Source organism: Eulemur rufifrons, chromosome 7, assembly GCF_041146395.1.
Source record: "Eulemur rufifrons isolate Redbay chromosome 7, OSU_ERuf_1, whole genome shotgun sequence".
In the NCBI taxonomy this organism is placed as follows: Eukaryota; Metazoa; Chordata; class Mammalia; order Primates; family Lemuridae; genus Eulemur; species Eulemur rufifrons.
The window spans coordinates 267,835,524-267,861,275 of NC_090989.1; the positions used below are offsets into that span (position 1 = coordinate 267,835,524).

Below are 25,752 nucleotides of genomic sequence, written 5' to 3' on the forward strand. Positions count from 1 at the left end.
TACCCAAGGTCCAAGGTCTTACACTTAGGGAGAGACACGTCTGACCAAGATAGTCTGTGTGCAAGCTGCCAAAATAGGAGAACAGGTCCAGTGGTCCTGAGTTTGAACCAGGCTCTACCTCTTGTTGCTGTGTGGCATTGGGCGAGTCACTCTGCCTCTCTGAGCCTCTCTGATTTCTTCTCTGTTGAAAGGGCCTGGTATGCTTACAGTAAGGCTTAGCCTTAGCCCCTTGCATTTCCCTTAAATTCTAAGTCACCTAGGAGATTTGGGTCAAGGAGGGTCTTCTAGGAAGAGACATCTTTTGCTGTGCCCCAGAAACAGATGTGAAGGAGGGGGCTTAACATTTTGAGTCAGGGCGTTTGCAGGAGATCGCTAAACAGAAATAACAGCTAGCATTGTTTTGAGTGTTAACTGGGGGCCAGGCACCGGGCTTAGCGCTTTTCGTAGATTATCTGTTGGCTAGTTGCTATTATTATCCTCATTTCACAGTTACAGAAGTGAAGTCTTGGAGACGAGACAGCTTATCCAAAGCCACCCTGCTAGTAGGTGGGGGTGCCCGGTGGGAACTCTGACCCCACTCTTACACCATACTCTACCTCTCCCGCCAAAGCCAGCTGGGGAGGAGACGGTGTGGCCTGGCCTGGGGTCCTGAGCCTGCAGAGTCCGACAGAGGACCAGAGACCACCACCCAGCCCCCGAGCTCTGGGTGGAAGGAAAGCTGCCGCCAAGTTGGTGGAGGTACCCGGATGCTCAGAGGTGGCTGGGATTTGCCTGAGGTCACGAGACAGTCCCTCCTTCCTTCCCTCGGGCTCTTGCCCAGTGACTGTGGGTCCTTGGTGCCCATATCTGCCTGCCTGGATCTCTCCTCTGATTTTTCTTCCCGAACAAGCCAGCACGTGGTGTTCACAGGCCAGCGCTGTGAGCCGACGCTGCCCGGCATGAGATCTGGATTAATTACCAGCCAAACCGTACTGGGTTTTCAACACCGATTTTGAACGCTGGGCAGGAAACCTGGAATCTCGTTGATGGTTATTTGAAACAAATGAATTCCCCAGGCCTCACACATCCTCGAAAGCCTGGCTTCCCTCGAAGGCTGCAGGCTCCCTTCTTCACATCAGGCGCTTAGTTAATCCTCATTGCTCCTTCGGGGTAGGCGAGACAGTAGCTGTCGGACCATTTTAAAGGGGGGCATCTGAGACTCGGACAGGTGGAAGGAATCGCATGAAGTCCCCAGCTGTTCAGCAGTAAACCCAGGATTTGAACAAAGGGCAGCCTGGGGCTTAGTGAGTCTGCTCGGCTGCCTCCCTGCCTGTGTGAAAGGAAAAGAGATGAGGCCAGACAGGTGCTCCTTAAATGCCAAGCCTCAGGGTTAGACCTTTCTCTTGTGGGAAATGGGGAGCCATTAAATGTTGTTGAGCAGGGGAGTGCCCGTGGCCAGGCGAATGTGGCTGTGTGGAGGAGGACTGGAGAGGGCGGGAGTGGAAGGGAGAGTGGAGGCAGGGAGACCACGGAGGGGCAGGCTCTCGGGGAGCAGGGATGGAAGCTGGACCAGGCTGTGGCCTGGGGAACCGATCAAACATTTGAGTGCCAATGATGTACCAGGCACCGTGGTAAACATTTACTGTGTCTCCTGTCATCCTTGAAACAATCCTACGAGGAGGATATTATGGCCCCGCTTTTATTAAATGCTTGCCCAAACCTGTCTGGTCAGTGGCAGCACAGGATTTGAACCCAGGGCTGTCTGATTCAGAAGCCCGTGCTTGTGCTCTTTGCTGCACTGCCTGTCCATGGTGCAGGGGCGCTGAGTGTGACCTTGGCCAAGTCTCTGCTCCGCTCCGACTCTGCAGAGAACTTGGCTGAGCTCTGAGGTCTCTTGCTGTTTTCTGTTATCAAACGGTTGGCTGAGCCCTGGGATAGAGAGATGACTCATATCCCATTATTTCCTTTGAGGAGACCATGATGTGATGTGAGAGACAGGCTTCTAAGCAGATAATTCCCCAAATAATATAGTAGTTTTTAAAATAGAAGGAAAGAGGGAACTTGGCCCAACTTGGGGAAGGGATCAGGAGTGGCTTCCTGGAGGAGGTGACACCCTAAGTTAGCTGGGTGATAAAAGTCAACGGCTTTGAAAACTAAGAAACAGCAGCTACAAAGACCCGAAATCTCCAAAGAGCATGAGTTCCTCAGGGTGGGGATCTCGGGTGACCCCGTCTTCTCAACCGTGGGGTGTTCCTGCTCAGAGCTCTGGACAGAATTACTAAATGACTGTTTGAACCCATTCTCTGCTTCCACTTGCCACTGTCTGACACTGTCTTCTTGCTTTCTCTTCAGGGTCCCCCTGGGCTACCTGGGCTTCCTGGACCCCCCGGTGCACGAGGACCTCGGGTGAGTAATCGCACACTGTCCTCTGGAGCTCTGGCCGCCTGCATCCCACTGCCCCTGAGGTCCCCGGCTTGCCATGTGTCCGCAGACTCTTCCCTGCCCCTCCCTGGCACCTGTTTTCCACTTTGTCCACTGGGGGTGAACTTGGGGCTCTTGGGGGTGCTATGTGGGCAGACATGACATGGGACAGTGATCACCTCTTGCAGGTCTCAGTTGTCCACTGTGGGTATCACCCTTTGCAGCCTGGGGTGGCGAAGGGGCTCCTGAAGCGCACGTCTCCTGAGCTGACGGGCTTCAGAGTTTGTTCAGGGAAAAAAACAATGACTTGGGAGGATGTGATCTTGCATTCCTTTTCCCATTTTGCAGGGCCATCCTGGGGTAGGGATGCTGACATAGGCCCCTGGAAGGGCCAGGGAGGGCGAGCCCCCCGTGCTGGAGAGAGGCTGGAGGACAGCTCTGCAGGGCTGCAGTAGCTGATGTGGAAATAGCTGCTGTGTGTTGTGCCTGGCACGTCACTTTATGCTGGCTTATCTGACCCTCCCACCCAACCCCGAACCCCCAGGGGCCGGTGTGATCGTTCTCATTTTGAGATAAGGAAACCGAGTAGGAAGTGGCAAAGCCAGGACTGGAACCCAGGCTGTTAACCATATGCTGGAACCCGGAGGGTCCTTGTGCAGGGAAATCTGCCTCCTTCCCTAGAGGGCTGGGACCAGCGACACCCGACATCTGTGCCCAGGCTGAATCAGCCTTTCCCACGCTGGGTGCCTGGCGAGGCCCTGGCAGAGATAGCTGCCTGGGGCATATTTTTAGCTCTGAGCCCAGCGGATGGTTCTGGTTATGCAATTACCCAAGCTCTAGTTCCCTCCAGACCTGGCCCTGTGTTCCCTGGGCCCAGGGCTCTGGAATCTGCTGTCTGAAGCGGCATTTCCTCCTGGCTTCGGAGCCTTCATGAGGCACATGAAGCACATGCCCTGGGGACCACAGAGGTATTGCAGATGCTGCTAGTCCAGGAGAATGTGCAGCCTGGGACCGGGATGAGGCCTTTGACCAGCACTCCAGGCCCAGGCAGTCGGCCTCCTTCCCCCAAACCCTCCCAAGCCCCCCGGCCCCTGCACCTGCCCTGGCTGTCCTCTCTACCCGGCGTCTCGCTTCTGCAAGCTCCTCCTCCGTTCACAGCTAAGATCAAACACCACCTCCATTTCTGATGACCACCCCCTTCTCGGGGCTCCTGCAGCAGTTTATCTGCCCCGTCTGGCTGGCCGGGGTCACTTTCTGAAAGCTCTTACTGACTGTTGAGCTGTTTGCTGAGTTGCACGTGCATGATCTCATTCCGTCTTCCTAGCCATCCTGACAAGTCGGTTCCAATATGTTTCCCGCTGGACAGATGAGGGAACAGGCTTAGAAAGGTTCAGTTCCTTTGGATGAAGTCAAACAGAATAAATGCCAGAGCCAGGACGGCACCCAGGCAGTCTGACTGCAGAGCTCACTATCTTAACCATCTATTGTGCCAACGTTCTGTCTATTCAACCGAGCACCCCGAACCCCTGCCCAGGCCCGAGATAAGCCTTAATTACCTCTCTCTCTTAAGCGATGCCTAGCGGAGTGCTCTTCATGCAGGAGGTGCTGGGCAATTGGTTGGTAAAGGTTCTAATCTGGAGGTCCAGGACATTTCTGCCAAGAAGCTGTGTGATCTTAGGCCAGTCCCTTCCCTCCTCCAGGCCTCAGTTTCCCTAGCTATAGAGGCTGGAATCATGGTAAGGCATTTCCAAGGTTCCCCCCAGCCCTGGGTGAATGACTCTTCTGACAGGCTTCCAGGCTGTCTGCCTGCCCCAACCCCCATCATCCAGTTTCTAGACTGGAAATTTCATAGATCATAAAATTCCGAAGATAATAGCATGCCGGATTAAACAATCCCAGGTCCTCCCTACACAGATGGTGGCTCTGGGGCTCAGGGAGGGGCAGAGTCTTACCTGAGGTCACCCAAAGCGCTGTGGCGTACCCCTTCCCTCTTCCACATATTCCCCCAGCCCACTGAGGGATGTTGGGGAAGCCCTGAGCCCTCCCCCACCCGGCTCTCCGGGCTGCAGCATTTATAGAACCGGTCTGCTTGGCTCCAGGTCAACTATGTGCCTCGTTTCTCTGCAAGGCAGTGGCTGGAGAGGGCTGGGGAGGTGGGGGCGGGAAAGCAGGAAGCCCCCACCCTCGAAAGCTGCAGATGGGGTAGGTGAGTGCTCCGGCCCACCCTCTGTGGGGCAGCTGGGGGCATAACTGGGGAGAGGCAGCCACCCTTGACCTTGCACAGCCCACGCTTCTTTCTGGGGGAGCTGGGTGTCAGTAACCCCTCCTCAAACACCCCCACCCAGCCTTTGCCCAATTCCAGCCGAGCTCTGTGTTTAGAACCCGGGGGCCTGGGCTGGAGTGAACATCGGAAGTTTTCCGGATTCCTGAGTGACCCCTGGGTCCCGGTCATTCATAGGAGAGATGGGGAGACTGAGGCTGGGGTTGTGGGGTGAAGCTCGGATTAGGTCTTGACACTTCCCGGGTCCATCCACGTGCCGGGAGACTGTGTCTGGTGGACTGTGGTGAGGACAGAGGGCTGGTTATTTTAGAGGGAGGGTCACACGTGGCACTCAGAAATTCCCCAGGCTGAGCGCACTCTGGACACTACTCCTTCCTGATGCATTCGGAGAAGGGGAGGGTCCCAGTTCAGGCATCGAGGAAGAACGGAAGAGGGAGGTGCCTTGGTTGGAATGTGACAGGCTGCAGCTGGGAAGCTGGCCTCGGCCAGGGAAGGAGGAAGCAGTTCATACACAGCCCGATGAGTCAAGAGGGGCAGGGATGAGGGCAGCGTGTCTAGAGGCTGGTGGGGTGGGGGGAACCAGTGGACGCCTTGAGGTGCCTGTCCACACCCCTCATGCTCCAGATTATTCCTGCTGGGCAGAGACCCTCGAGTATTACTTGACTCTCGGGGCTCCGTTTCTATTACTGAGCTGGAAGACTGTAGCCCAGCACCCTTGCTGGAGAAAGTGGACATAACAGGACCCAGCTGTTGCAGGGGGATTCGGATCTGGCCTGGGAAAACCCAGTGTCGTGAACAAGTTCTGGACTTGAAGCCAAGCCCAGGACCCTGATCTCGCTTGGCCATGACTCTGGTGTATAACCTTGACCAAGGCCCTTGGACTCTCTGGGTCCCGTCTTCCCAGCTGCTCTGTGGTCTCTGGGAGGACCTTGCAAGCTTGGAGCTTGCAGGAGTCTAAGGGAGAGCTCTGACTATATGTTGTAGCCACAGGAGGAGTGCACCTTTGTTCACAAGAGGTCAAGTGCACCCTTCCTTGAGCTCTCAAGTCCAAAGGCTCAAACAGAAGTCCATTTGGAGTCTAAAACATAAAGAAACCACTCGAGGCTGGAGGAGTCCTAGAAGATTCCCTGGAGGAGATGGCATTTGAGTCAGGCCTTGAAGGATGGGGCAGGGTTCAGCCAGAGAAGGGGGATGGGAAGGCATGCCAGATGGTTGGAATAGCGTGGGAAGGGTGGTGAGGGGAGAGAGTACCAGGTGTGCTGGAGAGAAATGAACAGCTAAGCGTGGTTTGAGCCCAAAGAAGCTGGGAAGGACTGATGGGACCAGGCGGAGGGACAGGTGGCTAAATTCATGGGTCCAGGACTCGTGCTCTGTGGTCAGACATATCTGAGGTCAAAGCCCAGCTCTGCCTCTTAGCAGCTGGGTGACTTGGGACAGTTATAAACCTCTGTGAGCATCATCTTCCTCATTTCAAAATAGGAATAATGGTGGCACCTACTTTGTGGGTTAATGGGATAAGATGAGATGACACGTGGGAAGTGCTTTGCGGAGGGCCAGGCGTCCGGGGCGCTCCTAAGAGCAGGCTGAGTAGCCGTGGTGGCCTTGCTGAGAGAAGATGCTAAACCAGTGGGTGGAGGGAAGGGGCCAGGCATTGCAGTCAGAAGCGGGATGGCCCCTATTTTCTGTCACCTTTTTTGTTTTTGTTTCTTTTCTCCTTGCAGGGTCCTCCTGGGCCTTATGGAAATCCGGGTCTCCCTGGCCCTCCCGGAGCCAAAGTGAGTATTTGCTGGAGATGTGGCCATGGAGTGGGTGCTGGGGCCGTGCTTGGGGTGCTTCCCAGGGGCTCCTGGTGGGAGGGCTCCAGGGTCTCTGTGGAGGACCCCCATCCAGGCCAGAGGCACCCCCGGACCCCCTTCCCAGGGCTCGGCCCTGTGCCAGGCTCAGAGACACGGTGGGGAGTCCTGGGTTGGGAGGCTGGAGGAGCAGGGCAGCTAGAACCCAGAGCCCTGGAAGGGGAGCGGGCAGAAAGGTAATCTGCTGCTAAATTGGGAGGGCCTTGAATGTCAGACTAGGGACATAGGTTTACTGGGTTGTAAGATGCACCGTGAGTGGGGACGTGGAAAGATTGCTGGATGCCACAGGAGGATGCATTGTGGGTGGGGCCCAGAGCCGGGGACACCAGAGTGACGCAGGGGAGAGGGGAGGCTAGCCTGGGCCCCTTAGGGCTGTGGGAGGAGGTGGGTAGACAGGATGGTGGTGGGTGTGAGGGGAGAGATGGCCACTCCATGGCGTCAGCCTCGGTGACTGAGCTGGGACCCCAGGAGAAGGAATGCGATGACGTGTGTGGGAACCTGCAGCCAGCCAGGTTCTGAAACGCAGGAGCTCTGTGAGCTGGAAATAGAGCCGGTGTGTGTTGGGGAGCAGGTAGCTGGCACAGAGATGCCACCACCCCCCAGGAGCCTTCTAGGAATACACCAGTCAATGTTTAATGAGATCTTAGAGCCTGGAGCTCGGGCAGAGGGCAAGGTCGTCGGGGCGCAGTACTGGAAGTGAGCAGCTCAGAGGAGCGCCAGGGGTCAGCAACATTTAGGTCATGGGGAAAGGCTGGAGAGATGGGAGGATCAGAAGGATGATGCAAAGTCCCAGAAGCTAAGACAACAGCGACTGTGCCCAGGGAGCTGGGAGGGCCAGGGAGGGCCTGTGTCCTCCGTAGGGTAACCAGAGCATCCCAGGCTTTGGTTGGCCCAGGTCCAAGGTCATTCTTTGCTAACCCAGCTGCAAAGGTGAATGACTTAAGGAAGGCCATTGACTGACTGGCTCCAGGCCATGCAGAGTGAACAGCTGAGTGGCCTCCAAAGCCCGGCTCTCCTGACCCTGGACTATCAGTTTGTCTGGGATCTTGGGACAAGGGTTGCAATGGGCAGCCCGGGATTCACGGCTATGTGGTGCCAGCCTCCTGGTGTGGACGCTTTGCGCAGAGCTGCAGGAGAACCGGCTTCAGCCTAGGGCTGCGACCCTGCGGCCAGGGCTGGGCTCGGGCTCCTCCTTGGAAGGCCGGCAGTAGAGGCCTCACAGCAGCTGCCTGGAGGTGCCCTGCGTTCCAACACAGCGCACACTGATGATGACAACTGCCGTGCACTGAACCCTCCCTGTGTGCCGGGCCCTGTGCGTGCACTTTACGCGGCTTGTCTCATTTGTTCCTCACAAAGTCCTAAAGAGACAGGCAGAGTTACTGTACCCATTTACAGATGGGGAAACCGAGGCATAGGCAGGAAATGGCAGCAGAAGCTGCGCTCAGGTCAGGCAGAGAGGGAGGAACTCCTTTGGAGACTTCTGCTTTGCAGAGGTCCGTCCAGATGCCGAGGCAGCAGCTGTTTTGAATTGCCGGGCTTGGCCCCCTTGGCCTGCTTTGGGACAGGCCAGTTCCCTCCCACCCCCAGACTGACCCCTGCTCCTGGGGCAGCAGGTGGTCCATCAGCCGCTTCTCGCTCCGTTTTGAGAAACAGCTCTGGGTGTGGCCTCTGAGGCTCGTCCCCAGCAGGTGAGTCTTCCTGCCGCCGTGTGGAGCTGGGACCTGTGGGAGAGAGATCCCCCGGCCAGACTCAAGGGTGGGAGAGACGGGTGGGTTGAGGAAGATCAAGGAAGAGAGAAGCAGAGGCGAGGGACCTCCTGCCTCTCGAGGCTGCAGAGCAGTGAAGGGCCAAAGGGCCAAGGGCACTTGCCTGGGTCCCGCACTCAGCGGTGGGAAGGCTGTTTCGGGGCCCTAAGTTTGGCTGCCGGAAGGAGATTTGTCAGGATGCCGCAGCTGGCACCGGCCAGAGCCGGGCCTCACCCATCTGCCTCCTCCAGAGCCCAGGGCTCTGCCCACGTACCGTATACCCACGTGTCCCACTTCAAATCCGGCAAGAAGAGGGCTCCTCAGCCCCGCAGAGTCGAGAGCCAGGGCTTTGCGAACGAGGCAGGAAAGCCAGAGCCCTGGGAGGACGGCGTTGGCTGACCCCAGAGGCCCAGGGTTGAGTCACTGGGTTGAATCATGTATCCAGTTGACCCATATTTGTTGCTTCAGGAAAGCACCGTGATTAAGGGTACAGACTCTGGAGCCCAGTGGCTCAAGTTCACATCCCAGCTCTGTCTCCTCCTACTTCTGTGACAGTGGGCACATTATTTGAACTTCCTATGTCTCACGAGTGTCCTCATCTGGAAAATGGTAGTAAGAGTAGCTGCTGCCCTGGGTTGCAGGGAGGAGTGGCTGGGTCGTTCGGTGTCTCTGCTTAGAGTGGTGCTGGCCCGTGGCAGGTGCTGCAGAAGGGTCAGCTGTGAGCGTGTGAGAGGCACTGTGTCTACTGGGGGCACAGATGGGCACGGTCCCTGCCCTTGGGGAGTGCAGAGGCGAGTGAGGAAGAAGAACAAGCCAACCACACCGACAAATGCAGGCTTGCGCCATGATCTGGGCTGCAGGGCTGCACTGGAGAAGCCTGGGCTGCTCCGAGACCCTGCAATGTGAGGACTGATCTGGTCCTGAAGGGGAGAGACACCTTCCAGAGGCTGGGAGGTTGAGCTGAGGCCTGGAGTACAGCGGGCGACGAGGCGAAGGGGCTGGAGGAGGCTGGGAAGGGCAGCAGGCCTGGTAGGTGGTGGCGAGATTTTTGGACTTTATCCAAAGAGCAGCAGGAAGACCTGAAAAGGATTTCAGCAGGAGTGACCTGATGAGATGAGGTGTTTGAAGGCCATTTAGGCTGCTTGATAAACAGGGCTTTGCAGGTGGCTGGTGGGGAGGCCTGGAGCTGTCCCTCTGGGGGTGGGGAAGGGCAGGTCCTGATGCTGGTTCATAGCAGAGGCAGGTGGGACATGGGCCTGTGGTGCAGGTGAGGCTCTGGGCCAGAGGCGGAGGGCTCCAGCCAGGCAGGAAGCCAGTGCTCCCTGCACTGGGCTGGGAGTCACCTGGTCCCTCTCGTGGGCAGCCGGCTGTCCTGTCCTTGGCCTGGCCCACTTGGTCTGCAGTGAATTAGCCAAGATGACTATGGGCCCTTGGGCCCCACAGGGGACAGGTGGTCAGGAGAGGGCAGGATTGGTGACCCAGGTGGCTGCTGGCAGAGCTGGCAGCAGCTGGGGTTGAGATAGCCCTGTGGAGTTCTCAGGCCTTGGGCCCCAGCCTACCGTTCCTCTGATGACTGAAGTAGGACGTGCTCATTAAGACAAATGTGAAGTCCAGAAGGTACGAAGAAGAAAGCAAGCAACCTGCGGTGGCGCTGCCCACTGACAAGCGCTGAGAGCATCGTGAGCAGCCTGTGGGCCAGGCCCTGGCCACGAGCTTTATGTACTTTGCAGGGCAGATATTATTACCCCGTCTCACAGATGAGGAAACGGAGGCCCACGTAGCTGAGTAACTAGTCACATTTCTAGTAAGTGGCACAGCCAGCACTCAAACCTTCAGCTGGCCTCAAAGCCAGTGCTTTTAGCCACCAAACAATCCGGGCTCCAGCTCCACGGCTGTCTGTCCTTCCCCGTGTGCCGTGTCCATGAGAGCGGATCGTCTTCCTCGCGGCTGGATGTCTGGCCCCTTCACTGAACTTGGATTGTTAATGTTCTCCTGTGTTGCCAGCTTGGCATCCACTGCATATGTAATGGCTGCATGGTGCTCTATCAGCATCAGCATCCCACGCTTTGTAGAACCTGTTCCATCTTTATAAAAAAGTTCCATTATTTTTCTAATATACAGGAGATATATATATATATATATATTTTTTTTTTTTTTTTTCGAGGTAGAGTCTTACTCTGTCACCCCAGCTAAAGAGCAGTGGCATCATCATAGCTCACAGCAACCTCAAACTTCTGGGCTCAAGAGATCCTCCTGGCCGGGCGTGGTGGCTCACGCCTGTAATCCTAGCACTCTGGGAGGCCGAGGCGGGTGGATCGCTCAAGGTCAGGAGTTCGAGACCAGCCTGAGCAAGAGCGAGACCCCGTCTCTACTAAAAATAGAAAGAAATTATATGGACAACTAAAAATATATATAGAAAAAATGAGCCGGGCATGGTGGCACATGCCTGTAGTCCCAGCTACTGGGGAGGCTGAGGCAGGAGGATCGCTTGAGCCCAGGAGTTTGAGGTTGCTGTGAGCTAGGCTGACGCCATAGCACTCACTCTAGCCCGGGCAACAGAGCAAGACTGTGTCTCAAAAAAAAAAAAAAAAGAGATCCTCCTGCCTCAGTCTCCTGAGGAGCTGGGACTATAGGTATGCACCATGACACCCAGCTAATTTTTTTCTATTTTTAGCAGAAATGGGGTCTCGCTTTCGTTCAGGCTGGTCTCGAACTCCTGAGCTCAAGCAGTCCTCCCACCTTGGCCTCCCAAAATGCTAAGATTATAGGCGTGAGCCACTGCGCCCAGCCTATACGAGTAATATGTTAATGAACATTATTGAATGTAAATGTTGGAATATCTAATTATGTCATTAGGATAAATCCGTTAAAGTAGAGTTGCTACCAGGGACTCAGGAGTCAGTGTGCCTGAATTTGAATCTTGGCAGGATGTATGACTGTGGGCAAGTTACTTAAACTCTCAGGGCCTCAGTTTCCACTTCTGTAAAGTGGGAATAATCATAGTTCATACCTCATAAGATTGTTGTGAGGATTAAGCTATGTATGTGTGTGTATATTTATATATGTATATATACCAAGATATACATGTGTATATATATACATGCATACAGACATATGTGTGATTTACAATATGCTTTGCGCATAAGAGCTATATGAGTGTTCAGCTATAATTTTATTAGCAATTGTCTGCTAGAAAGGTTGAACCAATTCATGCTGCTGCTAGCATCAGAGGAGGATATTTTTAAATAGAAGATAATTCCTTATTGTTTTCACTTCACTTTACTTGGTCATCGATGAGATGAACGTTCTTCTTACATCTGTTTTCCATTTATTTGTACTTCACTTATGAATTGATTTATTTTGAGGGGTTGGGATGTTGTCATTTATTATTGATTTGTAAAATTTATTTATATTTATATATTAAAGTTATTACGGCTTCACCTACTTTATAGATATTTTCTACTTTGTTGTTGGACTCTCAATAGTATTTATGATGATTTTCACCAATGGAAGTATTATCCTTTTTTTTTCTTTTAATAATCTGTCAGATAATTTGGACAGGGCTCTACTGATGTGTACAATTTATGATTCTTTCCTTTTGTACTTGAAATCTTTTCCCCATTTTAAGATCAGATAGCTATTCAGTTATATACCTTGTCATTTCATAATATTTGTACTCTTAAAATTTTTAAACCATCTGGAATTAATTTTAATGAGGGGAGTGGTTATGAGGTTGGGCTTTAACATTATTTTCCCCACAATAGTTAACTATATTTATTACATAATATTTCTTCCACCAATTATGATGTGATAGACAAGGGTTTCTATTACAAGCCATTCTATTATGTTTTGTTGTTTATTTTTATGCTGGTAAAATACTGTTTTATATGACATTTACTATCTTTATACTATTTGCCTCCCCTCCTCTCTTCTTTTAAAATATTTCTGACTATTCTGTCGGATGAACTTTATGCCTATCTTAACAATTTCCTTTAAAAAAAAAACCCTCTTGGGATTTTTACTGGCATTGTATGAAATGTATGTAATGAGGAGAATTAACATCTTTAAAGCATTAAGTTTTCCTTTCTGCAAACATGGCATGCCTTCTCATTCAGTTGAATTTTTATGATGTCTCTTAGTAAACTTTTAGTTTTTATTGCATAAGCCCTGCACATTTCTTATTAAGTTTGTACTTAGAAATTTTATATTTTTGTTGTTGTTATGAATGGAATATTCTTCCCTATGATATTTTCTAGCTAGTTCTCAGCTATTAAAGAGAACTTTTGATTTTTGTATTTTTTTACTTTTTAGGTTTAATTTCCAACCATCCCCCTTACTAAATTATCTTATTAGTTCTAATAGTATTTAGGTTAGTTCTCCTGGATTTCCTAGATAAGCATTTGTATTGTGTGCAAGAAAAGAACATACTTTTGTCTCCTTTTTCTCAAAGGTTAGTAGTTCTTATTTCCTTTTCTTATCTTATTGCATTGGCCAGAACTTCTAGACCCATGAAATAGTAGTGGTGATAGTGGGAGGCCCAGTGAATCTTCAGAGGAAGTTTTGGGGCTGAAGCCAGATCTGACCCAATCCTGGCCCTCCTGCCATCTCCTGAGACTCCATTCACTCATTTGCTCATTTGTGAAATCGTTTATGTTGCCTTCTCTGGGCCAGGTCCTGTGCTGGGTGAAGTCAGAGATGACTTACACAGGGGGCTTCTAGCCCAGAATTTCCCAATCCTTTGTGATCAATCCCTGCTTTATCTCAGTCCCTCTCTGGGCTTCAGCACCCAAGCCTTCCACTCTCTCCACCTCCCAACCCTACCTACAAGGCAACATACTTCCCATTCCTGCTACGTTCTTCGCTCTTACGGTTCCCATCTGTCCTCTGGTCCCACACGGCTCTGTTAACTAGTCCAGGCCAAATCCACTGTTTCCCACGCAGAGAGGGGGAGTGGCTTGCTCGAGGTCACGCAGGATCGTTGGCCAGAGAGCTGGGTCTGACAACCAGATTCTTGTCTTCATCAGGGTGCAAATGATTATTTAAACTTTGTATATTCCTGTATCTCTCACTGGGGCATTTGTAGGAGTCTGGCTGGGAAGACACACAGGCTTCTGTATCCCAGAAGTGTCCCTTCACCTGACCAGGTACCTGAGCATCCCTTGAGCTGCATCTTCCCCCAGCTCCTCCCGTCTTCCTCCAGCCTCAGCTCAGCTGTAGATCCCTTTAGGGACTTACTGTCAGTCTCAGCGATGTTCTCCCAACTTCCTCCTACCCTCTACTTTTCACAGGACTGTAGTGTTTCATCTCCAGCATATTAACATGTAAAAACCTCCAGCTCTGGGACCATACTGCCAGAGGCCACATCCCACTTACTGATTGTGGACAAGTGACTTGTTCTTGCTGGGCCTTAGTTTGCTCTCCTATAAAATGGTGGGGATAGTGATAGAGGTTTGGAGGATTAAACAAGTTGGTACGTGTCCAAGGCTTAGGAGAGCACTTAGTCAGTGCTAGTGCCTGTTATCATGACCGGTCCTGCTGGCTTCTCCCTCGGGAGTCCCCGGTGTCTTTTTCCCACTGTGGCATTCCCTGTGTTCTGCTCATCTCGAGACTTGGCTTGCAGTCGATGTGTGATAAATATCTGTACTTGTTAACATCGTACTGGGACGGAGATTACATCACCGTGCTGGCTGAGGATGCAGAGAGAAATCCATAAAGAACTAAAATGCCCTGGGTACGGACCTCAGGCAAGGGAGCGAGTCTGTCATCTCTTTGGGTCTCAGTTTCCCCATTTTATGAAACGACAGAATGGGATACACAAAGGCCCACCCTGAGGAAGCTTGTTAAGCCCAGCTCCTCTACCAGCTGCAGAGCGAGGTGGGCAAGGGCGGGGTGAGGAGAAGCTGCTGTCCTTTTTTGGCCATTGGCATCCCGGGTAGCCCTGCGCCTGGCCTTGCATCACGGACATAAAAGGCATTGAGCTGGGCTTCTGAACAGCCGAGGGTGGGAGAGTGCCCATGCGGAGAAGCGGCAGTGCCATGTAGGTCCCAGCGGCGGGGTTCTGCAGGAGGCGGGACCTGGAGGGGCCCAGGTACACAGAGAGTTGGGTTTCTGGGGGCCGTTAGCCCGGGGCGACTACAGGAAGGGAGGGGATGTGTGGGAGGAGCCTCTGGGCTCCTCATTTGCAAATGGAGCCTTGGAAGTCAGACCTAACCAGGGCCTTAGTCAGCCTCTGCCTCTTACCTGCTGGATCAGCCCAGGTGTGACTTAGTGTCTCTGAACCTGTCTTTGTCCCTCCCTGGAACAAGCCGATGATGTGAGGTCTAAAGAAGTTGGTACGCAGATTGGGCCTCCCATAGTATCTGCGCATAGTAGGTGAGCAGCAAAAGCCTCTTCCTTCCCTCTTGGAGGCTCTTTCCGGTTCAGAATGCAATGATTTCTGGTGGAGAGTGACCGAGTCAGGATTTGGAAGGTCTGAGTTCTGACGAAGAAAAGAACCAAGTGGGAATTAATCAAAGTCGGCCAAACCACCCCTCCCATGTGTCACGGCCATTACCGCACTGGCTCCTCGCCTAGAAACCTGGGAAGCTGCAGGGTGTGTGTACACGTGTGCTGCGTGGCCCCTGTCTTTAAGGTGAGGAATCTGAGGCTCAGAGAGGTGAAATGACTTGTCCGAAGTCCCACTGTGCGTCTGTGGCAGGTCTGGGACTTTGTGCCAGGACTTTTGACTCTGGGCCCAGTGGAGGCTGGGAGGGGAGGGACCTCAGGGTGTTAGGGGTAGGCCCAGGGATTAGGAGCTCTTAGAAGGTGACAGCAGGGTGGACCGACTTTCCAAAGGGCTGTGTCCTGAGTCATTTAACCAGCTTGGCCAAGTGGGAGGAGCCGGGGCCTGGGGCTCTCTTCTCGGCCCTGCAAGACACGTGGCTGGTGAACTCCGTGGCGCCTTTTCCTGAGCCCCGCACTCTTAGGAGCCAGGATCCGTGTGATGGGGACCGACCCGTATGCAAGGCACAAAGAGAGCTTGCCTCTCACTGGGGACCCGCTGCTTGTCAATTTCTCCCCGATTTGCTGCCTGCTCTAACTCATCAGGTCCCGGTACATCCCAGAACACAGGTCTGGGAGTCGCAAATTCAGGGTTCTTGTCTCAGCTCTGCCATCTTGGGACCCGAGACAGTCCCTTTCCTTCTCCTGGCCTCAGTTTCCCCAGTGTTATGAGGGTAGTAACGCGTCCCTTGCCTGCTTCATCAGGCTATTGTGGGAATCTAATGAGGTGAGGGATATTGCAGGCTGTGAAGGGCTGTACACAGAATTAAGTGCATTGAGCTGTTAGTACACAGACATTAGTGCATTGAGTCTTAGGTCATTAGTGACCAATGAGGGACACACTGGCATTCTGGAAAACTGGAAAGTATCGATGTGCCTCTTGGACATGTCTCTCAGAAAGTCCTGAGAGCCCCAGGGGAACAGGCAGGAGACGGTCCTAGTGACATGTACAGGCAAGAACTGGCCACCTGTGCGGTGCACCCAGAGTTCTGCAAGTCAGTTTGGGACAGCACATTCCAGTTGCATCTTGAAGAATGTTTGTGGTTTGGCTAATGGTGATTGGAGAAGGGTTTTCTGGGCAGGGGTGACTGGCTGAGCAAGAGCCTGGCAGCAGGACAGGCTGAGTGAGGAGTGGGCTGTGGTCGGGGGATAGAGCAGAGGGCTTTTTCTGTGGCTTTGGCTGGGGAAGGAGAGCTTAGTCTGGATAGGATGGCTGGGGCTGGATTACAGAAGACTTGGGACACCTTTGTCATCATGCAGGCAGCGGGGAGCTATGGAAGGTGTTAGAACAGTGGAGTAATGGAATTGGAGAGGAGCCCTCTGGAGCTGTGTGAATTGGGGGATGAGTGGAAAAGCATTTAAGGAGGGGAACAGGGCTTTAGGCAGCATTTGTGGGGGAAATATCCTCTCTAGGTGACTTGGTGGCCAAAGTGGAATTGTTTTTGTTTCAGGGACAGAAAGGGGACCCGGGGCTCTCACCAGGAAAGGCCTACGATGGGGCAAAGGTAGGTTTCCAGGGACCCCAGTGCTCAGGGAAGACGGGGGGTGGACAGTAGTGGAACCAGCACACCCTGCGGCAAGCTATCCTGGCAGAGGCAGGGAGGAGGGAAAATCTGGGAAGGTCAGGATATGGTTTGGCTTTTTTTTCTGAAGTCCTTCAGCCTCTCCCAACACCAAACCTAAGGTTATTCCTGGCCCCCTTATTCCTGGTGTACAACCAACAAAACTGGCAAAAGCTTTTGCCTGTGGACACACCCTTGGTGAATGTCCATTTGCTTATTGCCCTGCATGGCTTTCTGCAGGGCCTGCTAGGTGACCCTTGGCATCCAGAAGCTTCTTGGGTAGCACATGCCCAGGAAGCTTCCAACAGACATTCAAAGCGCCCTGAGGTTGTTAATTCTAGCAGACAGGTCTGTGGGTTTCTAGGAGATGGGCTGGAGAGTCAGGGCTCCCCAACTCTGAGGGGCCGTGAGACCAGAAGATTTGCGCAGGGAAGAGAAAACACTTTGGCCAATGGCCTTCATCTGTCGCTGAAGCATCCACCCCATCAACTGAGCAAGGGACCTGGAAAGAGCGTGGAACGGGCGGGAAGAGGGGAGCCCAGAACTCCAAGTGAAGTGGTCCAGGAAGCTCGGGTCTGTCTGGCTTCCTCTGTACGTGGCCCAAGAGCCATCCTGATAGAGCACTGCTGCTTAACCCAGCCCCCTCTGCTTGGGCACCTAGAAGCGGCTGCTCCTTTTGATTGCTCCAAGGCACGGGTGGCTCATTGCTTTACATCCTCCCCGCTAAGTGTTTTCATTCAGCAAACATTTCCTAGGTGACCCAGAGTCCCAAAACAGTGTCCACATGTACTCTCATCTGATCCTCATCTTAACCTTATCAGCCCGGGCAGATGGGCCCAGCTTACAGATGAGAAAACAGAGGCCCTAGGTGGGGATGGCTTGCTGGAAGTCATGCAGCAGAATGGCAGAATGGAATTTGTACCCAAGGGCCTGGGCTTCTCTCCGGCTCCTGCGTGGTCTACTTGCAGGTCTTGGGGTAAAATCCTAGAAATCTGCAGAAATGCCCCTCCTGGGCGACCACCCTGCCCAGCAGTGAGAAGGCATCTCAGGAACACAGGGAGAGAGAGAGCTGGTTGCTATGGGACAGACGAGGCCCACGTGTCCTCAGGAGCTTGGTTTTCAAACATGTTTTTAGTATCGGAACCCTTTCTCCACATGGTATCTTCTGCCGCAGCCCAAGCTATGAACTAGGTGAAGTGAGGCCACTGAGTGCAGTGGGAGGGGCTGGGAACGCTGCCCCTCCTTCTGCTCTCACCCTGCCGGGCAGCCTCGAGTCTCCTCTGGGGCCCACCTGGAAACAGCCGGCCACTGGAGGTCACACCTCCAACTTAACGGGTGTCTCTGCTCCTGTTGCCCCACCTCACCCCCTTGTCTGTGTCTTGCAGGGTGACATGGGCTTGCCTGGGCTCTCCGGGAACGCAGGACCTCTGGGACGAAAGGTACACCTTGGTTTTGATGCTTTGCCTCGCCCCCAGTGGGCTCCCTAGCACGCGAGGAGAGCTGCAGGCCCCCCACCCCCGCCTCTCCTCAGCCCAGCCCACTCCCTCGGATGCAGGGCATGCGGTGGGGGTGAGACAGGTTTTGGGGGTGTGCTTTCTGGGGGCAGGGGGCACCTTGGCTTGGAGGAGGTGCCTCCCACCATGGTTAATGAGGCATGGCCAGAAGTGGCCCCGCGTTGGCCCTGGCTCCACCACCTGCTGGCTGTGTGGCCTCTGGCCTGCACGTCCCATCTCAGCCTCAGCCTCCTCCTCCATGAGATGGTGACAGTGACCCCTGCTCCGCCCCCCGCCCCAGCCTGTGTCTGTCTGACCCAGGAGCGAAGCCTACAGCAGCCATTGTGGGTATGGGCTCGGGGTGAGGGGGACCTGGGTCCTACTCCTGCCTCCGCAATTTCCTGGTTAGGTGACCTTGGGCAAGTCAGTGACCCCCTGAGTCTGATATTTGCCTGCGCTGATGTGCTGCAGGTGACGGGGATGCTCTGTAAAGGCAGTGAGGACATTCTGGCTGTTGTTATGTCCCCCCCCCCCAATCCCATGTCCTCTTCATCCATACCAGGGGATTATCTCTCAAACGCCTGTGGGGGGACAGGCTGCCATGTCCTAGGTGCTGGGTCTCTAGCTTACGGTGCCCCTGGATTCCTCTCCGACTTCTCCAGCCAGGGTCTCCTGTCCTTCAGCACTCTACTGTGGTTGTGCCCCCTCCAGGAAGCCCTCCCGGAGCTCCTGGCTTCAGGCCATGAGCCTCCACTCTGCTCAAGGAGGCTTAGCCCATCTCAGCTTAGCTATTTTCAGCCCCCAGCGTGCCTCGGTAACCAGGATGTGCAAATCCAGCTTGTTGCTCTCCTCCTGAGCCTAGTGTGGGGCCTGCACATAGCAGGTGTTCCGGAAACAGGGGAGGGCAATGCAGGCCAAGAGTCAGTTGCCTTTTGCAGGAAAATCCGCCACTGCTGACGGGTTGTCCAGTAGATACATCGGCCTAGCGCCATGGCTCAAGCTTCCTCCGCCCTGGCTCCCAGCTGTGGCCATAGCTGCCCTCTCTCTGGGCCATCTGGTTCTCATCTGGACAGCTGTGGTGTCTTCTGGCTCCATCCTGTCCTTGCCTCGAGAGCCCCATGACATAGGAGGACTTGGAGGACCACATCCCCATCCCCTTCTCCATTCCGCATGGCCGGAGCAGGCCACGCCTCCAGCCTCAGAGGCCAGCCCCAGCCAGTGGCTGCCTGTGAGCTGGGAAACCTGGCCTTTTCTGGCTCAGTGAACACGGGGAGACTCCCTCTCCCCACGCACTTCCCCTCTGGGCTCTAGCACTTTCTGATGGATGAGGTGTGAGTGGAGCAGGCTCCTTCCATTCCTGGCTCATAAAGCAGCCGGTGGTGGTCTCGCTCCGCGTGGGGGTGGCAGTCTAGCAGAGGTGGCAGGAGATGGGGAAACCCTGCCTGGGGTTCCAGGCTCCTCGCACTGAGCAGATGGTCGAGGAGACCAGGAATCCCCAACTGAGAGGATCCGGCTACCTGAGCTGGGGGGGCGCAGCTTTTCTCACTTAAGGAGGAGCCTCTGTGCTGTTGGAGAACGATTTGGCAAAGCCATTTGCTCTGAGTTCCTGACTGGCCCTGGCCCAGGCGCACACGGAGGAGTTTGCTCTGTGGCACGCTGGTGTCACCCACTCACCGAGGGTGCTAGGCAGAGTGTGGGGGAGCTCAGGGCCCATGGCAGGGACCCCTGTGTAGTGGAGTGGGGCGGGGGTCAAAGAAGAGGACCGGTGGGGTGGGCAACGTGCCTGGAATCACCACTGTAAGCCGTCTCTACTCCCACACGCATGTTTGGTGACAAAAGTAGCCACTTTGCCCCGATCCTTGAGCGTGGCTTTTCTGCACGATCTCCTGTGGGGAGCCCTGGGAGAGAAGGGACGTGGGTGGCTGAGAGGTGAGGTCAGCTTCCCCTTTGCTCACCGGCAAGCTGAGTGCTGTGTCACTCTGAGATGAAACCAATAATCCTCTTCATGCATTTATGCAACAAGAATTATTGAATGCCTAGCGTGCGCCAGGCACGGAGTTGAGCAAACAGACAAAAATCCCCGCCCCACAGAGCTTGCATCCTGGGGATGCAGTAAAAAGAAAAAATAGTAAAAATAGAAGGTATGTTTTAAGATGGGAGGGGCTGTGGAGAAAAACAGGCAGGAGAAAGAGTTTGGGTTGGGAGGGCTCTGATATTAAATAGTGTGGCAGATCAGAGGTGGCAGAAAGGGTTACTGTCCATCCTCTCATTGTTTCCTCGCAGTGGTGTCCAAGAGTTAGGCAGTATTATGCCCATTTTACAGCTGAGAAAGCTGAGGTCCAAATAGGTCTCATTCATTTACTCTCTCATTCATTCATTCTTCTAGCCATTTAGCAAACACGTACCTATGTACCAGGCCCTGTGCTGACACTGGTGTTAAATGACAGATGAGATCACCGAGGGCTTCGTGGAGGGTGCGGTCTGTAGCAGTGGCTCCCAGCCCCGCTGTGCACCAGAACCAGCTGGGAGCTTGCACCCCCTCGGGGGATCTGGTTCAATTGGCCTGAGAGTGGGACCCAGGCATCAGTGGCTCTAAGGCCCCGCAGTGATTCCCGTGGTAGCCAAGACTGAGAGCCGCCAGTTTAATGGAAGTCCCTTCCACGAGTCACTCAGCCACAGGGTGGGGATTTGCACCCAGCTCTTCTGACTCTCAAGCCCTTTCCCTCACCACCAGGCTGGTTAAAACAGCTTCTCAAACAAGATAGGGGGTCCATCAAGTGGGCAAGGGGCTGCCTGCCCGAGAAGGTTTGTTTCTGTGCCGCCTGCCTGGGATGCGTGCTGAAGGACTTGGCTGGGCTGACGCAGGGCTGCGGGGAAGGCACACAGAGCAGGGCAGGTAGAGCCAGGTGGAATCCTGGCTCCGTCCCTCTGTCCCTCTGCCTGGGCACATCACCTCGCCGCGCTGAGCCTCTGCTGCCTCCTGGGGCGGTGGGAGGGCTGAGCGAGATGTTAGGTCCCGAGCACCCAGCACAGGGCTGGCACATGGGACGCACACTTCACACGTGTCGGCTGAATGAATGAATGAATGGTCGTGATGCTTACGGAGGAGAAGCAGCTGAAGGAGGTCCTGCCCCTCTGGCAGAGTCAGTCCTCTTGCTAGTTACCAGTGAACCACCCCCCGCTGCTGAGAAGGCTGCCAGAACCCCACTGGCACCCACCGTGCTCTGTAGTCTAACCCTCCCGCCTTCTGTCCTGTAGACCAGCTGTTCTCAACCCAGGGTGGTTTTGGCCCCCAGGGAGCAGTTAGCAATGTCTGCAGACATTTTTGCATATTACAGCTGGGAGTTGGCTGCTACTAGCTTCTAATGAGTAGAAGCCAGAGATACTGCTAAACATCCTACAATGCACAGGGGAGCCCCCCACCCCATCCACACACCACAGACGGATCCAGCCCACAATGCCGAGGTTGAGAAACCCGGCTGCGTAGAAACCCTCACTCCATCCAGTCCCGCGTGCCCCGAGCCCTCCTGCCTCCCTGCGTCTGCTCCTGCTGGGCCCTCCCCTGGCGCGCCTTCTCCTCCACACTCCTCTTCACAGATCTGGCCCTTGGATCTGTTCTCAAACGCCATCTTCTCCAAGAGCGTCTCTCCACCACCTCCAGGCAGAAGTCACACCTCCCAGCCAGACGTGGTGGTGTGCCTGTGGTCTCAGCTACCTGGGATGACTGCTTGAGCCCAGGAGTTCAAGGCCAGCCTGGGCAACAGAGCCAGACTCATCTCTCTCTCTCTCAAAAAAAAAAAAAAAGGCGCGGGGGGGCTGGGGAAAGTCACGCCTCCCTTCTCTGACCATCCAGCCCACCTTCTCAGCTGCCTTGGGACTCTGCGCTTTCTGGCTGGTGGGCAAACCCACGGGTGGTGGCCTTGGCAAGTTGCTCACTCAGACTGGAGCAAGTACACAGAGGACAGGACCCAACCTGTTCATCTTTGTTTCCCCCGCGGGCTTAGCGCAGCACTGGACATGTCCATCTGCTCCATTCCGCACCTCCTTTTCTCCCCACCTCTGGTGAGCATCACTCACTGATCTCTCTTGCCAAGCCCTGAAATGGCCGCTGAATCTTTCTTAACACACTGCCCCAGGTAGATGAGACTCATGGAACGAAATCGGTACTCAGGTTGAAACTGACTTGCTCTTTCCAGCCTGACTTCCCTGGGCTCCCGCCGGCTACCCTCGCCCTGCCCCCACACCCTGCCTGTGCCGCCTGAGTTGGCTGCTGTCTGTGGGAAGCTGTAATGAAACGGGAGGGCAGAGGGGGGTCATCTGGGAGCACGTGATTGAGGCTGCCTGAGACAATCTCCTGCTTTTTGCAGAACTGCCAGTTCTGCCCGAGTGTGGCACCCCCAGTTCCATAGAGCCCCTCTTGAGAATCTTCTCCAGGCTCTCCTGCTGTGGAGCTGCTCTGGGCTGCTGCTGTCCTGCACCTACTGGCCCCTTTCTTGTCCAACCCTGTCTTCTCTCCAGGCCCACCCTTCCCTCCAGCCTCAGTTTACAATGCTGCTGCCCCTAGGGGATGCATCTGTACTCTCCTAGCACTCGCTGCTTCTCCTTCCTTGCACCTGATATGTGTTTAATGCCCACCACATCCCCTTCTAGAAGGCAGGGGTGAGTTATGTGGTTCATTAGTGTATCCCTAGTGCCCAGGGTCTTGGTCATTGTTGGGGCTCAGCAAATACTTGTTGAATGAATGAATGAGCCGTACACAAAGGATCCTGCCTGCCCTGGCCTGCCTCAGGTGTCCACTGAGCAAAGCAGAGTGTGGTGTCGCACACCTGGCTGTGTCATGATGGCCTGCGTGAGTTTCGGAATCCTCCAGATTCTCAGCCAACAGGACATTTCGAGAGGCCAGCTGGGGAAACCGAGGCCCAGAGAGGTGCCTCATCTAGTATCATGTAATAAGTTCCTCTGTCTCTTGCATGTGTATCTTCCTCTCTGATTCTGGCCGCCCTGCAGACTGCCCAGTGTGGGGCGTGCGCTGCCAAGGTGGTAGATAAGTTTGGCGGGAAGCGTCGTGGAGAACAGGCGAGTTCGGTCAGCTCCATGTTGCTGCAAGGGAAGCTGAGGCCTTGCCCAGGCCACGCTAGAGCCTGGGTGGACAGCTGAGGTCTGAGCACACACTGGTCCCCAGGACCCCCAGGCCAGGACAGGACCCCTCCCCTCCCTGCCCAAAGCCCAAATAGCATCCCAGCCAGACGGGGAGACGGTCTGTAGCAACAGTGAGGTGATGTCTGGTTTCTCCTTGTGCATTGTAAGCAATGATTAATCTGGCTCCCAAACCAAAATATAGACCGAGTGCTATTATAAACACAGGTCCTGTGGAGACCCGCCTGGGGGGCAGCCAGAGGCCCCTTGCAGACACCCTGCTCCCAGGAGCTCCCCGAAGCGTTCTGTCTCCCCCAGTAGCGGTCAGGCACCGATCACAAATTGGGAAAGCACTGCCCGCGGGTCCACCTTGCGGTCAGTGCCCGCCCCGTAATTGCTGGGGCCCTGGAGAAGATAATGGCCTGGATTCTCCCAGGTCCTGGGGCCCTGTCATTTGGAGCGATTTGCTGGCCCCAGTTTGGTAAACACCATTAAGGTGCTTCCAGGGAGCATGGGTGCCTCCCCCACCCCCTCCCCCCTTGGCTATGCTCCGTCTCTGCTGCTCCTGGCCATCCAGGGGAAACTGGGGTGCCCAGGGCAGTGTTCAAGGCCCTTCCGCATTCACTGATCGGGAGAGCCCCGGGAACTGTGCTCTTGTGGACAAGGCACAGCCCAGCAGGTCTAGAGTCCCAGGGAAGAGTCTGGGCTTGGCAATCACTTGCCAAGTAACTGTGGACACGTCCCTTTCCCTCTCTGAGCCTTAGTGTGTCGGTCTGTCCAGTGAGAAAGGAGGTTGTCAGACTGATGGCTTAGGTCCCTTCCAGCTTAGACACTCCAGGGTTCCATGACTGACCTCTTCTGCAATAGTGCCACGGTGATCTGAGAGCTTCCATCCTGGGGAGGATGTCTGTAAGGAGATCTTTCCTTAAGGGGCCTTGTGGCTCTTCCAGGCAGGCCTCGGGCCTCAAGAGTATGTCTCATCCCATGATTTGGTGGTTAAGGACATAGGGATTGGAGTCACAGGCCTGGTGCAGCTGCTGAAAAGCTGTGTGGCCTCGGGAAAGTCTCTTTACCTCTCTGAGCCTCAGTTTTCTCAACTGGCACATGTGCATGGCAATTCCTGCCTCCTAGGGGTGATTGCAAGGAGTTGAGGAGCTGATGTATGAAGGCTTTAGTGCTTTAGGCACAGGGCCACTGTACGTGCTTCCTTTTGGCTGTATCCTGAGCAAAGGGCTTACTTGAAATCTTCTGGGATTTCGCTGGAGACATGTCTCTGCTTCCTTTGGGAGGGGGCTGAAGAGTTGGTTTTCAGCAGGGCTCTTGGTGGCTACAGAGGAAGCCACAGGCGCTGGTGATGGCCAAGGGCCTCCTGGACCCCCTTTTGTGGTTCTCCTGGGGCCCCTGCCCTGTTATCCCATTGGCTCTTTGTAGTAACCCCGTGGGGCTGGCAGAGGATGGCGGAGTGAGGTTCAGAGAGGATAATTGCCGGTGCTGAGTCACACAGCCAAAGTGCAGGGCTCACTTCAGCTCTCCACTGGGAAAAGGCTTTGCTTGTTCCTCCTCATCTGCAAACTCCAAGTGGAAAAATGGTGATCCATGGCTATTAGTCACATCGTATCTCCTGCGGTGTTGTCTCCTACTGCCTCTCTGACCACCCCCGCCTGCCCCCCACTTGTTCTATTCCCATCACATAGACTTTCTGGTGCTTCCTCAAACCCACTCCAGAGCATTGCTACCTCAGGGCCTTTGCACCTGCTGCCCCCTGCCTGGAATGCCTTTCCTTCTCTGACCCCCCTCCTGGGACTACCACCCGCAATGCTGCTCTGTCCCCTCACTTTGCCCACTTTTCTTTGTAGCACTGGCCACTACCGGATTCTCTCTCTCACTTTAATTTTATTTTTTCTTGTGGTAAAAAACAAATGACATAAAATTTACCATCTTAAACTTTTCTAAATGTACAGTTCAGTAGCATTAATTATGTTCACGGTGTTGTGCAACCAATCCCCAGAACTCTGTATCTTGTAAAACTGAAACTCTGTGCTCATTAAACAACTCCCCAGGCCCCTCTCCCCACACCCCAGACATTATATTTGTTGACTTAGTTTTTATAGTTCCTTAATGAAAACGTAAACTGCGTTAAGGCAAAGGACGTGTCTGTCTCGTTCTTCCTGTGCCTAGAACGGTGCTGGTGCCTGCAAGCTCAGCAACTGTTTATGGGACGGATGAATGAAGAGTGAAGATCATGGTGATGACAGCAGCTGGTCGTTATGGGGCCCTTGAATCCAGTGCCACTTTATATCATGCAATCCCTGCTCCAACTTTACACCCGCATTTTATAATTGAGGTAAAGGAGGCTCAGAGAGGTGAAGTCATTGGCTCTGGGTCACACAGCAGCGTTGGAAACCAGATCAGTCTGACAGAAGAGATCGTAATCACGCTGCGCGCTAGCTGCGGGCTGTGGCCTGCGCCCACTGGGGAGAAGAGCACAGGCCCCAGGTGGAAGAGTCTCCCAGCCATGTTGCATCAGTCTCCACGGGCCCCTGGATCTGAGATGCTATCGTGTCGCGGAGGGGTCTTGAGGCGTGAGTAGGTGCAGAAGGAATGCTCGTAAACTCCCCGGACCTCTTGGATCAAAGTGACTGCTGTTTACAGTTAGGAGTCCCCACTTCTTGGGCGTTTTCGGGGGGTGCTGAGTGTGTGTGTTTGTGTACGTGCACGCAGCTGTACATGCCTGGGGATGAT

At 54.3% G+C, this 25,752-nt stretch overlaps 1 protein-coding gene across 1 annotated transcript in view; it reads left to right on the plus strand.

Annotated features, from left to right (window-relative positions):
* COL27A1 (collagen type XXVII alpha 1 chain) overlaps positions 1 to 25,752 on the plus strand; it is a 136,910-nt gene that overhangs the window by 17,521 nt on the left and 93,637 nt on the right. Inside the window, exons 4-7 of the mRNA XM_069476710.1 lie at positions 2,332 to 2,385; positions 6,403 to 6,456; positions 16,271 to 16,324; positions 17,767 to 17,820. Of these exons, the coding sequence (XP_069332811.1) occupies positions 2,332 to 2,385; positions 6,403 to 6,456; positions 16,271 to 16,324; positions 17,767 to 17,820 (216 nt within the window). The remainder of the gene's footprint in view (positions 1 to 2,331; positions 2,386 to 6,402; positions 6,457 to 16,270; positions 16,325 to 17,766; positions 17,821 to 25,752) is intronic.